The sequence below is a fragment of the Styela clava genome, chromosome 2 (genome assembly GCF_964204865.1).
Source record: "Styela clava chromosome 2, kaStyClav1.hap1.2, whole genome shotgun sequence".
In the NCBI taxonomy this organism is placed as follows: Eukaryota; Metazoa; Chordata; class Ascidiacea; order Stolidobranchia; family Styelidae; genus Styela; species Styela clava.
The window spans coordinates 11418216-11432348 of NC_135251.1; the positions used below are offsets into that span (position 1 = coordinate 11418216).

Consider the following 14133-nt stretch of genomic DNA (forward strand, 5'->3'; position numbering starts at 1 on the left):
TAATATATCCACTTAATAGTATAAATTCCATTTACGTTTAAATCTTTTTGTGAGTACCTGTATATATGTATATATATATATATATATATTAGTAGTATATATTATAAAGCTAAAAAACGTATTTACTCACAAAACGCTGAGATTCCGAGGTTTTCAGCTTTTGTTTGAAGTAATTCTTGAGTCTGGCTGTTTGATATAATTGCGAGTGATTTACCCATGGAGGTACAGTACCGTTTTGCGTCAGTATAATTTCTTTTGTCTGACTCTGATTTGCCGTAAAGTTGAAACGATGAAATTGAATTCAGGACCACATCTGAATAGAAAAAAACATTCATGTAAAAAAATCGTATTTTGTACAATCGATCTTATCTGGTTTATAGTCACTTACTTTTGTTCAGTTCAAACAATTTTGCATTATCCGTGTATTTTTCATATTCATTTCTTGCCGAGCAGGAAAAATTTGTTGCGCCAAGATATTCGGCTAATGTGATGTTAAGCTGACTTGTGGACCGTGGTAAAGAATTCCTGATGTCACGCATACTGCTTTCTATAAACATCGCTACGCTGTCATTTGTAATTATTTTCACCTCATTCGGAAGATGCCATTTCCAAATAATATGAGGCAACGGATATCCCTCAAATTTGCAAGTTAGAGAAGTAATTCCGTTTGATGTTTTTGCAACCGTCGAACGATAAAGCAATATTTTACCTGAAATTAACAAAAATAACTTGAATTAGTTATTCAAAATTGCTACTAGGTAGATGGTTCCAACAAATGGATTATAATATAAGACAATATTGTTTCGAATGATTTTTATGACAGAATTTCAAAGAAGCCCAAACTTATTGAATTTTGACCCTAATACTTTAGCAAAAACCAATAAATGTGTAGGAATGTAGTGTCAGAATTAAAAACATAATCAGTATGATCTAATAATAATGAAGCTTTACTGTCATTTTACTGCTTCTTCAGTATGTTCTTTGGACAATTTTATGACTATTTCAGAGAGATTAGTTGTTGAGAAGTAAGTAATTCAACGTACGATCTTCAAAAAAATCAATATTTAAGTTTTTATTGCCAATTTTCTTTTTTCGCCATTTTTGCCTACCTCGTACTACAGCTGATTGATTCGATTTTCTAGTTATGCCTTTTATTACATTAGATGCAATGCATGTATATATCCCGACATTATTCCTTGTTGCTTTATCGATACGCAATGTAGCATTACCGGGCGATGTTGTTTGGTAGACACCGATTTCGATTTCGTTTTTGATCAGTTGATTATCTTTGTACCAATGGACACTCGGGATAGGCACGCCTGATGCATAGCAATTTACTTCCTTTATATCTGTTTCGATCGGTATAACCACAGATTGTGGAGTGACAGATGTGATATATGCTGAGGCTAAGAAAAAGTGTGAATGGTTGGTCAGCAGCAGTTAAGTATTTAACAGCATTGAAAAATTCATCATGACACACACTGTCTCTTATTTTACAGATATATTACTAAGTTATCAAAATGTAGCCCAAATCATACATATTTCATTTTTGCTTCCGAATAATATTGTTGTAATATTTAAAAATCAGATGTAGCGTGTGGCCCAGAATAACTCCGCGGATAGTTGTACCGTATTTCATAGTAGATATGATACTAATAAAGCAGTAAGTAAATTCATACCTTCAACAATAACACAAACAGAAGGTGTGGAGTATTGTATCATAAACAGTTAATCAATGTACAATATCACAAGTCCTCTTATTACATATCCTGTATTTAGAGTTACAGATATATTGGCAAGGTATCAAAATGCAAAACCGAAATTATATATACGTTATATATATTTATTTATTTCATTTTCTAATAATATAGTAATAAATTTTAAAAAGAAAGAGATATCGTGAGACCTCAATATAAAAAAAACTCTACGGGATGGTTGAAGCGAACTAAATAGCAGCTATACTAGCCAGTGAATTCATACCTTCAACCACAACACGCACAGAAGTTGTAAAATTGTAGGAGTTGATATTTGATATCGGATTTGCATAGAACGTGAAATTTATTCCAGTGCTTGCTTCGTAAAGAGGTCCGATCGTAACGTATACAGATCTATTACCATTGTGTTGAGTGGGAATGACTTCTTTCAAGTCGTTATTTTCATAAACTCCAATTTTTACAGGGCCATCAAGACTAATCACTTTCAGTTCAACAATGAAACTTTCATTCACATATATGGTGTAGTTATATTTTGTTGCAGTAAGCTGTATTTGTTCTGAACATAACAAAACCTTAATAGCTTCAAATAAAATAATTTGTTTGGTTTAAAAGCGAGTTTGTTATTAGGTGTCGGCGAATTAATATATCACGTTAAAAGAACAATTTTTGTTTATTATTATTTGGAGTTAATCTTTCTTTATTTGGGGTTTATCGAATCTCAAGAGTTGCCTTTTCGACGCTTTAACTTTTTATATTAAAATTTGAATCAATATTCGCTAGCAAAAAGGACAAGGACGCACGAAGAGATATGCCTATGATTCAAGCGTGTCGTATCACGTGGCTTTATGGTGAGCTTGATACAAGATGACAGCATAAATTTAAAATAGCTGGAGTCTTAGTTATTTCCAATACAACTCACACTCCGATGGAACTCATTAAAGAATAATCCCGATATTGTCTGATTCTTACTTGTTTCACAATGTTTGCCAATGAATCCTGGTAAACACTTGCAGTGTTCTTGACACCCGGTTAGCATACAGGTACCCCCTATTCCGCAGTTAGTTGATTTGCATTTATTCTCAACTGCAAAGAAATTGTTATATATATGGAATTTTGTGGCTCTTTTCGATTTTATTATTAGAAATGAGTTATAATTTAAGTGCCTCGATGTTGGACCCAACATCTATCTATAAACTATGAACTGGAAAGAGTTGTTTATACCTTAAGTAGACAAACCCGATATCTACAACTGATTTAAAGGACTAAACGTTTTGAAGGTCAAAGAAAACTTGAACTATATGATTACAGGTATGTTACAAACAGTGGCACCTATCTAGGGTATGACCAGGGCGCAAAAACGCAAAAAGCGAAATGTTTTGTTTTTGAATGTTTCAATAAAATAATTTTAAATTGAAAACAACTGAAACTAGTAGTTTAACTCAAAAAACAACGTATCTCTCATTTCAATAACAGTCATTATAAATTATCAACCAACTATCAAGGGTGCATTCTTAGTCCTTGCAATGGGAGCTATTTTACATAGATATGCCACTGGTTACAAATCTAATTGCCAATTTAATGTTCTACGCGGCACGCATATATTGTTTTTATTTTGCACATATATATTGCCTCAGTATTACGGAATGTCAAAACAGGCGTGTCTTGGGTATATGTTTGAAGAATTGTAATATGATTTGTTATGGTTGCACCTGAGAATGAATGAAAGTTTTTTCGATATTATTGGTGAAGTACTGACTTCATTTACTCTTGTACTATTTCCACTGCCTCCCATTACAAAAATCTTTAATATGGCCACACATTGTTAAAAGTACAAATTTTCATTTTAAAGATATTTTTAGAGTTAGCGAACTTTTTATTGCACAGAACTTGTATGAAAATATTTTGCGATTATTTAATTTCATTTTGCGCTGTTTTATCAATTGAGTTCAGTAATAAGACTAACAAACAAAAACAAATGGTAGTGCATGTATAGCAGAATAACCTACGGAGGCCAAAGAATAAAAGTGTAATGATATAGTGAAGTCAGAAATACTACCTGCTATCTCGCATATGTATCCTTGCTTGGTATCGCTCCCAGCGGTATACCATCGCATGTTCTTTCTAGGGCGTTCTTGATAAGAACTAAGCACTATACTGCCTGATAGAGTGGTAGTGTTTAACCACCAAGGCCATTTTGAATGTTTTCCTGTTGTTGGCACTGCTGTACCATCAACCCATATCCATGAACTATTAACTTTGTATCCACCAATCCGAAACTGAATCGTTGGTCCTGTGGCCCCATACTGAGTTATTATTTGACTTTCAACCGAGTCTTGTATTTCTGTTGTTTTCATCATTGCAAATGCTCCCCCAAGCCCGTTACAAGTTGAGTTCGCGCCGGTTAATGATTTTTTGTCATAAAAATTGACGTGATATTTGCAGTTTTCACCAGTATTCGTGATGAACCTTCTTTCTGCAAAAATTCATATTTATTTGCTTTGAAATAGTGCTGTATGAATGTCTAATATTGTTGTTATTTTCATTTGCAAAATGAAAATATATTTGCTGTTTTAATCATTCTTATGTCTTCAAAAATAATTAGTTCACAAAATAATCCTCCTTTGATCGTTTGCACATTTTCACACCCAATTGCTGTTGAATTATTTTTGTATTTTTTAGATTTCTTTATATACATAAATCTTGATCCAAATATTGGATTGAAATATTCCCCATAGATTCAAACTCTGGGAATAGGTAAATATGAATTTAAGGAACTATACCTTCACATGATGTTCCACTGTAAGCAGGTAAACAGGTGCATTTGTAATATGGCGTCGTTAGGGAATATGTACAGGTTTCTCTGCTCTCGCATGGTAATGAATCACATTCATCTGTATTGTTGTTGTTGACGAAATAATAAAAACGTGATTTAAAATCTAATTTAAACCATTTTAAAATAATTAAGTACTTCTCGCGAAACTATTGACAAAACTTTTTTTAAGATATATGATTGACTTTAGTGAGAATAAATTTACTCCCTAAAATATACATTAATATTTATTTTAGCTCTAAATAACAAATGAGATGTATCTATAATAATCATTCGTATAAGTTGAAAATTCTCATTTGATAAATTATTATGTCACACGTTTTTCGAGTTTTTTTGTTGCTCAAATATAAGCTCATTTATCAATCTTTCGAATATTGTACATGTACCATTATAGAGGACATATCTGAAGTTTACAACCGCGGTTCATTTACAAACTAAATGACAAATAATAAATTGCCAAAATTGAGGAATATTTCGGTCGGAATTAATGTCAAGTTCAAACTATTAAGTCACAAACTTACCAGTAACGACCATAACAACAGCAACGGTTTTCAAATTCGATGGTTTACTGAGCGCGCTCGCCTCAATAGTGTAAGTGATTGTCGATGATGGAACAATGATGGGGCCGACACTGAATGTCAATGAGACTGAAGGTTTTTCACTGCTGATTCCGAGATTTTTCTTTGAATGAACAGAGACATTTTTTTCATTTTTAACAAAAAGAGTTACGTTTCCGTTGTATGACTCTATATGTAAAGTAATTTTGACACGTTCTCCTCGTTTTATTTGTACCCTTGCAGAAGTCGTCGAGATAAACAATGTTTCTGAAAAATCACCGACAGAATAAATTTAGCAGAAATATGACATTAACCGCTTGCGCCTTGTAAGTCGGTTTTCCGGATTGCGCATCTTACAAAAAGCAATCAACGTTATACTCTTATGTCTAAAGAACCATGTCGTAAATATCAATTTTATATTATACGATTGTCTCAGAAAAATTGGAAATGATAATATTGTTAGCTTAAAATTGGGACAGTTAGTTTATAATCGGTGGGGAGAAAGATCAAAACAGACGTGAGAGATAAATATCAGAGTAAAATCCCGAATTATTTACACTCAAAATAACATTCAGGATTCACGCAATGACTTTGCAGGATTTTTATTCACCATTCAATACGAAAATAAAACAGACACAATAGAAAGGCAAAATCATAAGAAGGTCAACTATCGTTAAATAGGAATGATAATATTGTTAGCTTAAAATTGGGACAGTTAATTTATAATCGGTGGGGAGAAAGATCAAAACCGACGTGAGAGATAAAAATCAGAATAAAATCCCTAATTCACTCTTTAATAGCCGTCTTTAACATATGTCGCCCATATGAACGCATAGTTCTCCCAGGGATAAAAAACCAAACGTTGCGTAAGAATTAGTCCTTGTAAAAAAAGAGAGGATGGGCGGAAATAGCTCACCAACATTAGAATGCCTAGCATTCTGGATGCCCATTGTATTTGTATTAAAAATATCCGATATTCGACAATTAGGTAAAAATATTCGAATTATTCGATTCGATGAAAATATTCTATTCTGCCCAACTTTGCGATCTGTAATCATGCCAGTAATCAGATGAAACGAGTGGTAGCACAATGATGCAATGAAACTTAATGATAAAACCTTCATTAAATTAAGTAAATTGCACTACTTAACAAAAGCGTGGTGGAATCGACGATTATTTCATATCTCGAACACAGAAACGGTTATTTTTCGGACAGTTTCTGCGGTCTGAAAGTCGAACAAGCGTTTCGACATAGTAAATGATAAGATCTTTGCCATTAAATTATGCTCGGTTCTTGCACGACATTCATTACGTGAAAAGATTCGTTCATCGGTGAAAATTGTTTACAAAGACTTTAAACCTACGCTGATTATTTGGTTTCTGCGAGACTAACTACTTATCCTTCTTCTATGCTTTTGTGCCGGTGGATCCGTATGCATATATTGCAAGGATGCTGTAGCAAGAGTAGAGATAACTATCCTAAGTGATTCAAGAGTCTTGCTGCACACTAACACAAATATATTTCTGTAACGTTTCGTCTGACCAAGGTCAGACTTCTTCAGACATACATAGTTCAACTACCAGTGAAATACGGTTTGTTTGCCTCTTTCATTTCTTTCGCTAGTGCCAACAATTACACCGTTGAATGATTTTGGCAATGGGAGAAACATTAAATTGTAACAAAAAGGAATTAGGTTGTGCAAAAGTGAGAATACCTGTGATAATAACAAGGCTACACACAGGGGAAGAGCGAGAAAAACTAAAGCGTATCGCTTCACGTATTACCCGTGCGGCCGCGCATCTTTTACAATAATGTCAGGTGCTCCGAAGGTGGGCCTCGTGTACATTATTGTACGAAAACAGTTATAATATCGGTAACTATTAACCATTCATTTTAAATACAGGGTATGTTATATTAACAAGAATAGAATCTCCCTTATCTGATCTTCTATGTTTTATTATTATTTTATAGCTAAATGGCTTCAAGAGTAGGAAATGTTCCTGTTTTGTGATAGATATGCCGCGAATATTTAAATAGCTCAATAGTGTGCCGCGACATAAAAAAAAGTTGGGAAACACTGCCCTAACCCTAACAACATAATCACTATTTTTTTTGTTGTTTTGGCCGGTGGCGGAAATGTGTTTTTTTGGACGGGGGCTTGGTGCAAAAAATCCCATTTCAGCATATTTCTGGTCTCGACATGACTCCTGAGTTTTCGTTAGGCGCTTCCAAATTTGATGGATTCAGACAGTGAAAGATGAAGTCCGAGAGGTTTTCTTGCTCCGACTTTCATTTCATACAATCTGATATTTTGATCTGTTGAGCAAGCAAATACTTCTTCGTGACGCCAGTCATGCGATTGCCATTTGTTAGTTGCGTGATCAGTAGTACCTCATTGCTACTTATCGAATCTGTTTACCCGACACAAGAATGCCAAATTGCATATTTTGCTATAATTTGCAATAGCCATGAAAGTAATTCAAATATCAGCAAAAAGAATATTAGGAGCTCTATGTAAATTCGTAACAGTTACAGTATATTATTCACGAAGAATCAATATTTTGGGTCATATATCACTTATAAGCAGAAAAAATTATATTTGGTTTAAAATCGATTTCTCACTTATTGACAAAATTCAATTTAAAAGTTACCATTTTTTCTTACTGCACGATAAAAATTGCTTTCGTTTGAAATGTTCGTCAATATACGCTACGCACATTTGTTAAAAAGGTACAAGCGTTCTAAATAACCAGGCTTGTCCATGGGACATATTTTTCTGTACCATTCCCATCACATAGCAATTATGGCTGTCCCATCCCATACTATGGGATTCCCATTGAATTAAAATCCAATACAAATTGTTGAATTTAGGTTTAATCCATAACGAAATGTTTTTCCATTATATCCACGAAAATCATACGGTTTTCGTGTCCCATGGGAAATACAAATGTGTACAGTCCCATGTCATCCCATACCATGGGACGTTACATGGCAATCCCATTCCCATGAACAAGCCTGTATATAACCAATATGTCGGATTATTTTATTGCCCTTCGAGATACGGCGCCGCGAACCTTCGGGATGAGAGTGTAACCTCGCTCAGAGACGTCAAAAAGAGTTAACTAAGCGTGTACTTCGAATCGATTGACTTAATTTAAACACCGTACGTCGCTGTGACTACTATGATATAATATATAAACGTATAAACATGATTTGTTATATTGCAATACGTGTATTTTAACTGTAATTGGTATATAGGTGCAGACCAAACGGAAACGAATCACAAGTTAGCGCATAATTTTTGCACCTTGCACCTTGATTACATTATACATATAACTGCTTGTTATTTAATATAATTTAATGATGGTATAGCTACAAATCTGCATAAAATTAATTTAATTCACGGTGACTGGTTTGAGCAAAACTACTGACATGTCGAAATTTCCACAAACGTTTCACAAAGCAAAATATGTCGAAAACAAATTGTTGTTACTGCGAAGTTACGGCGAAAAAACATATTGGTCCAATTTTGAATGGGAAAAGATAAACTCTTTGTATGTAAATAATGAAAACCTTGCAAATTTGTCAAAATGGACTATATATTTGTACAGAATCGAGAAGCAAAAACAATTGAGCATTTTTGATGTTATATTCAATGCATTATTTTGTGTACATTTACCAACCTGGGTTAACTGCCGTTATGGATGCCATTCTCGAATATGAAGCAGCAGAAACAGGGGTGGCGGTAAAGTTGTACGTACGCATTTTTGCATCTACTTCGAACGGAGTGAGAGTGAATGAAAGGGTGGTTGAAACAGCATTGCTCGTGATTGCTGTTGTAGATTCTGATGTGACTGAAAGATTGCCAGTGGTTGAGACTAGAATTTGAATGTTGCCGTCATAAGACGTTATATTGAATTTTGCAGTCAGACTTTGTCCTTGTTCGATATTGTAAACTGCAGGTGAAGTTGATATTGTTATAAGATCTGAAAACAAAAAAAAGACCAAGTTATTTTGAAATTTGGTAGCTGCCTTTAAATAGGTCTTTAAATAAGACTGTCTTTAAAAGAGCGCTATATTTTCTAGTGTTGTATTTATCTTTGAATTTTTGTGTTCTAAAATTATATTTCATGGTGATGCTATGTCGTTACAAAATAATATTCTATTTCATAAAATTATTTGTTGCACCGTATGTGTTTTCTAGCAGATTGAATATCCTATTTAAATGCATGCATGGAGGAAATGTTACATAAAATACTCAAAAGGTTATGTGACTTGCAGGCATTGAATGACCATGATTACTTCATACAGGGTTACTGTATATTTACTGAAAAGGGCAGGCAGGTGACGCTTCAAATGGCAAATATTCTCGTATAGTTCAGCTAGTATCACTGCTGCAGACTATGAATGCCCTCGTTACAAATTGTTCGAATGACAAGATAAATCAAAAGATTTTCCATCTCAACCATATTAAAAACAGAAATGTATTCAAGATTACCTTTTTCACATTGTGTTCCAAAATATCCTGCATCGCAGTTGCATTTGTATCGTGTTCCATTGACTTGGCATGTACCCCTGCCTGAGCAGACATCTCTGCCGCAAACACCGGATGATACATCTGTTGTATAATAATTTATGAAATTCCAATTTCAGAATTGAACTGTTACAAAATTGAATATTTGACGAAATTGGAATTGAAATGGACCAAATTCTTGACACTTGCAATATTTTCTAACCAAAACTCAAATTAAATTGATGGGATGGCCACCGCTTAAATTAAAAATAATAACTTGACCTTTGTGTCGCAAAAAAGATAATCCGTCTCTCTAAAATTTAAAAGACGTAATATTCTATCCAAACACTATTCGCGGTGTATATCGTAGCCAGATAAAACGATATATTAAAATTACAGACTCCTTGCTCCGCCTTATATATAGGGCAAGGATATCGAAAATATTTATTCAAGCTATTAAGATGGCCCCAAGGTGTCGTTGTACGTAATCTTGATAATACAGTATCAATGAATATATCAAAATGGCGGCCGCGAATAATTGTAGGTTGGTGTAGGATTCGATGTCAACGTCTTCGCTGGGTTTTGGATGTTGGGTGTTATTTCATTCCAAATACAAATAATCGACTGGCGTGTTCGATGTTTGAAAAAAGATTGTTCAATCTGAAGTGAACTATCAATATTGTTTTAGTGAATGTCGATATCGGGGGGAACGTGTAATGCCTAAATTGAAGTAACATCAGAAATGCTTTAAAAAAAGTAAAATCATGTAAACGATCATTAAAATTCCAGTATATATGTTCTCGAAATCTAGGGTTGTTTAACCATCAAAAACATTAAAAGAGTAATGGAAAAACGCTGGTTATATTAAAATGACGCTGCTTTCACAATACCGTTCACTTTAATCACGTTCCGCAGTCCTTACTTCCCCATCGAAGGTATAATGGCGTAAAGTTAAATTTAAACATTTTGAACACTACCGAAAAATCGCGGAGGTGGGAATTTGTTTCAGCCGTTTTATTTAAATTACAGTGATATTTTCAGTTAAAATTCATGAAAAGTAAATTAAAGATTGTAAACGTATCTGTAAAAGACGATCAAAGATTTTCTTGAATTGTGCAATTGACCTTATTCAACAATAAATGACCAATTCCTTTTCGCAATTAAAATAATCGAAACAGTGATTCTCAAAGTGGGTAATATCTCAAGAGGTGATTTGATATTGTACCTGACCAAATTGTTTCCAAATATTAAAAAACTTGAGGATCCCAAACTCGTCTGTCTCATTAAAAACCGTCATGATCTAGGATTAGTTCACTTTTTTTCGGTTTTGCCGGGGACTATGTATAAATGGGATGCTGTAAGGTGGCGATGTTCATAGAAGTTTGAGAACCATTGATCATTGCACATTTAAAATTTTAATCACTGTAGCATTTCTTCTTCTAAGATTAATCACCTCGCTGACAAATATATCCAAAACGTTGATTACAATCGTGATCGACCCATTTGAAACTCACACTGGCGTATTTTGTCAAACAGTTTTCGCCTTCTCCTCCATTTGGTTCATTCCCACCAAACCATTTTTTCCTGAAAATGCAATATTTTAAGTTAAACTGCAATATACCGAATCAGTAAAACCACTGAATCTTTATTTATAATTTGCTTTATGTTTTATTGTTACAAAACTCCCCAGATATGAAAGATATTTTTCCAATAACAAGAGAAAGTATTTTTCTTACGTTTATTAAATAAATTATTTTGTCATCATTAGAAAATTCAAATCCCTCTGAGGGGTCGACATTCTCTATCTGATGTAAGTTTAACTTTGAATAGTGCATAGCGTGTAAATATGGTTTAGGTTATTTCATCAACATATTCATAATATATAATACTCAAAAAGACTTACTAAAGCAAAATATTTGAGCAATAGATTTCATTTCTTGAAATTGTTATAATTGTTTGTTTTACATACTATCCGGGAATACCAATGTTCGTAATCAGAATAAATTTACCAGTTGTCATCCTTGGTATCTATAGCTGTCCCATCTCCCCATTTCCAAGATCCTTCTAAATCACTTCCACTTGTCCAGAAATTAATGTTGCCACTGATAATCTAATATGTAGTTTTGAAGATTAAATATAGATTAAAATAACAATCCCAATATAATAAAAGTCATATTTTAGACAGACGATCACGTGAACTATCAATGAACTATCACCATTATTATTACATCTAACGACTGTGAATAATGAAATGATGCATTTGAAAACCTAAAAATTGTAATATTCACTCCGACTTTTTTTCAGTATTATGCAAGAAGAAACAACATGAATGTCAAAGCAACACCGACGATTTTGCTCAACAAAGTCGACAAATAAATGTATACAATTGTTTAGAACTCCATAGCACGGGTCGGCAACCTTTAGCATTAAAAGATCTCTGTGGTATCCCTTTCTTCAAACTTAAACCTACTCGTAGCTGCAATATCTACTTCAATGTCTATCAAAATTTTACAGTTACACGTAAAAACTTTAGTGGGTTTCTTTTGTTCTATCTACAGAAAAAGTGAAATGCTCTAGCTGGCAAATGAAAGTTGTCGATTCATGATCTGGCATAAACATACACAAAGGCCTTTAACCAATTATTCCACTCAGGTAATGTGAATTATGCCCCTGAACTTCTCTGCACAATTTGGATATTTGAGAAAATGACTCTCTCCACGTTTTAAAATAATAAACTGGTAATTATCCAGTTCGGGTTAGAATTAGAAATGACTTTCAGCGCAGCAGGCGTTCTGCAAAGAATGCAACAAATCTTAATCTGAACTTGATTGAAATGGTTGCGAGTGGTAGCAGCAGTGCCGGTTATTGAAGCGCTGGGCAACCTATGATGCAATAATTCAGTTCTTACTAAGAAGAAGACAAATGAAATACGAATGATGCAATAATATCAAAAACCGATTCTTTCAACGAAAAACTGCTGTAAACATTATGATTCACGGGAGCCACAGCTTCGAAAACAAAAAGCAACATGCAGCTCCGAAGCCGCAGGTTGCCGATCGCTGCTATGTAGCAATAAAGTACAATAGCAAACTTTTAAAAGTTTCGATCTTACATTCCGTATTCCTACGTGTCGTTGAAATAAGAAAATAAGCATCAATATTTATTAAGTTCTATCATTATTAATAATAATTTTGTTTACGTTGTAAAGATATAAAATTTTAGAAAATCTCAAATCTATTGTCGATGAATGAATTTAGAGCGTCTGTCTTTATGTCTATGTTTACTGAAACAACATAGCAATCAAATCAAATAGGAATAGGATACTTGCGATGGGTTTAGTTTTCCCATGTTCCGTTGAAATAGGAAAATAAGCAGCGATAATCATTCAATTGGACCATTTGTAATATGAATTTCTTTAAAGTTGTTAGTAAATAAAAAAATTTTAAACCCTTAATTTGTCGTCGATGAAAGAATTGAGAGCATCTGTTTTTATCTGTACTAGTGTCGATCCATATTTCGCACACGCTTGTTGAGACTCAAACACGTTTTTCACCGGACTTGATATAATTTGAAGTGTTAACTCATTGTTGAAAAAGATCCAAGACTTATCTATAAAAAGATGATTTGCCACATTAATACAATTTTATATCGGTTTTATTTTATACTACAAAAATTGAATATTTTTATTTTTTAATGAGATTTAACATCGAAATTTTAAGAAACTTGTTTGCGCAAAAACTAATCTTATCTTTAAATTTTGCTTGTGCGACTGATGGAACATGAAACGCCAGAAGCGTATATATAAATATGTAATTATTAATCGCAACGATTGCTTTGGTAAAGCAATTCAAATAAAATTTGCAGAACTATTTGTCCCGTACAAAAGATAATTTTCTTAGTCATAGACACAGAACGTAAATGGTGTTTATGGACGAAAGCTTACTAGAAAGTTTAGTTCAAAAACGAACGATAATTTTTCAGAAATTTGTAAATCTTCACTGTTAGATTATTATTTATAAAAATTTTCATTTAAGAATATTTCTAGGATATTAATAAAATTTTATCGAGGACCATTGTATATAACTGCAGCATTGAGCAATCCAGAAGTGTGTGTATCAATATGGAGGTAACTAATTTTGTTCGAATACTTCACGTTGTATAAAGAGAATGAAACCTATGAGCAAGGGGTTTATATTCAGTTGGCTAACACAGATAGTCCTCGAACTCGTATTAGAACTGAAATAAGAAAAGTCGGAATAAGATTATGGCCGAACCCTAACCTGGTACACACACTACGTGAGTACACAGCATTGTACAGCACTTGAGAGACCGGTAGAATTTCATTTTAAACCATATTTTGTAGAATTAGGCAACTGTTATCGGTGTTGCGGCAAGGAGACCTTAAAAAAGTACTCATTTGCCTTTCCTTGTGAATCACAGGGGATGTTCACTTATTTGCCTTAGAACATGTCATTATGAAGTATTTAGCTCGAAAGAATTGGCCCTAAATTGGTTGA

At 33.5% G+C, this 14133-nt stretch overlaps 1 protein-coding gene across 1 annotated transcript in view; it reads right to left on the reverse strand.

Annotated features, from left to right (window-relative positions):
• Positions 1 to 14133, reverse strand: part of LOC144431430 (uncharacterized) — a 34884-nt gene that overhangs the window by 16317 nt on the left and 4434 nt on the right. The window contains exons 5-17 of the mRNA XM_078119569.1: positions 13065 to 13225; positions 11626 to 11726; positions 11070 to 11200; positions 9602 to 9721; positions 8787 to 9089; positions 5067 to 5369; positions 4496 to 4606; positions 3772 to 4188; positions 2685 to 2798; positions 1981 to 2271; positions 1110 to 1406; positions 389 to 709; positions 131 to 313 (exon numbers count right to left, since the gene is read on the reverse strand). Coding sequence (XP_077975695.1) covers positions 131 to 313; positions 389 to 709; positions 1110 to 1406; positions 1981 to 2271; positions 2685 to 2798; positions 3772 to 4188; positions 4496 to 4606; positions 5067 to 5369; positions 8787 to 9089; positions 9602 to 9721; positions 11070 to 11200; positions 11626 to 11726; positions 13065 to 13225 — 2853 coding nt within the window. The remainder of the gene's footprint in view (positions 1 to 130; positions 314 to 388; positions 710 to 1109; positions 1407 to 1980; positions 2272 to 2684; positions 2799 to 3771; positions 4189 to 4495; positions 4607 to 5066; positions 5370 to 8786; positions 9090 to 9601; positions 9722 to 11069; positions 11201 to 11625; positions 11727 to 13064; positions 13226 to 14133) is intronic.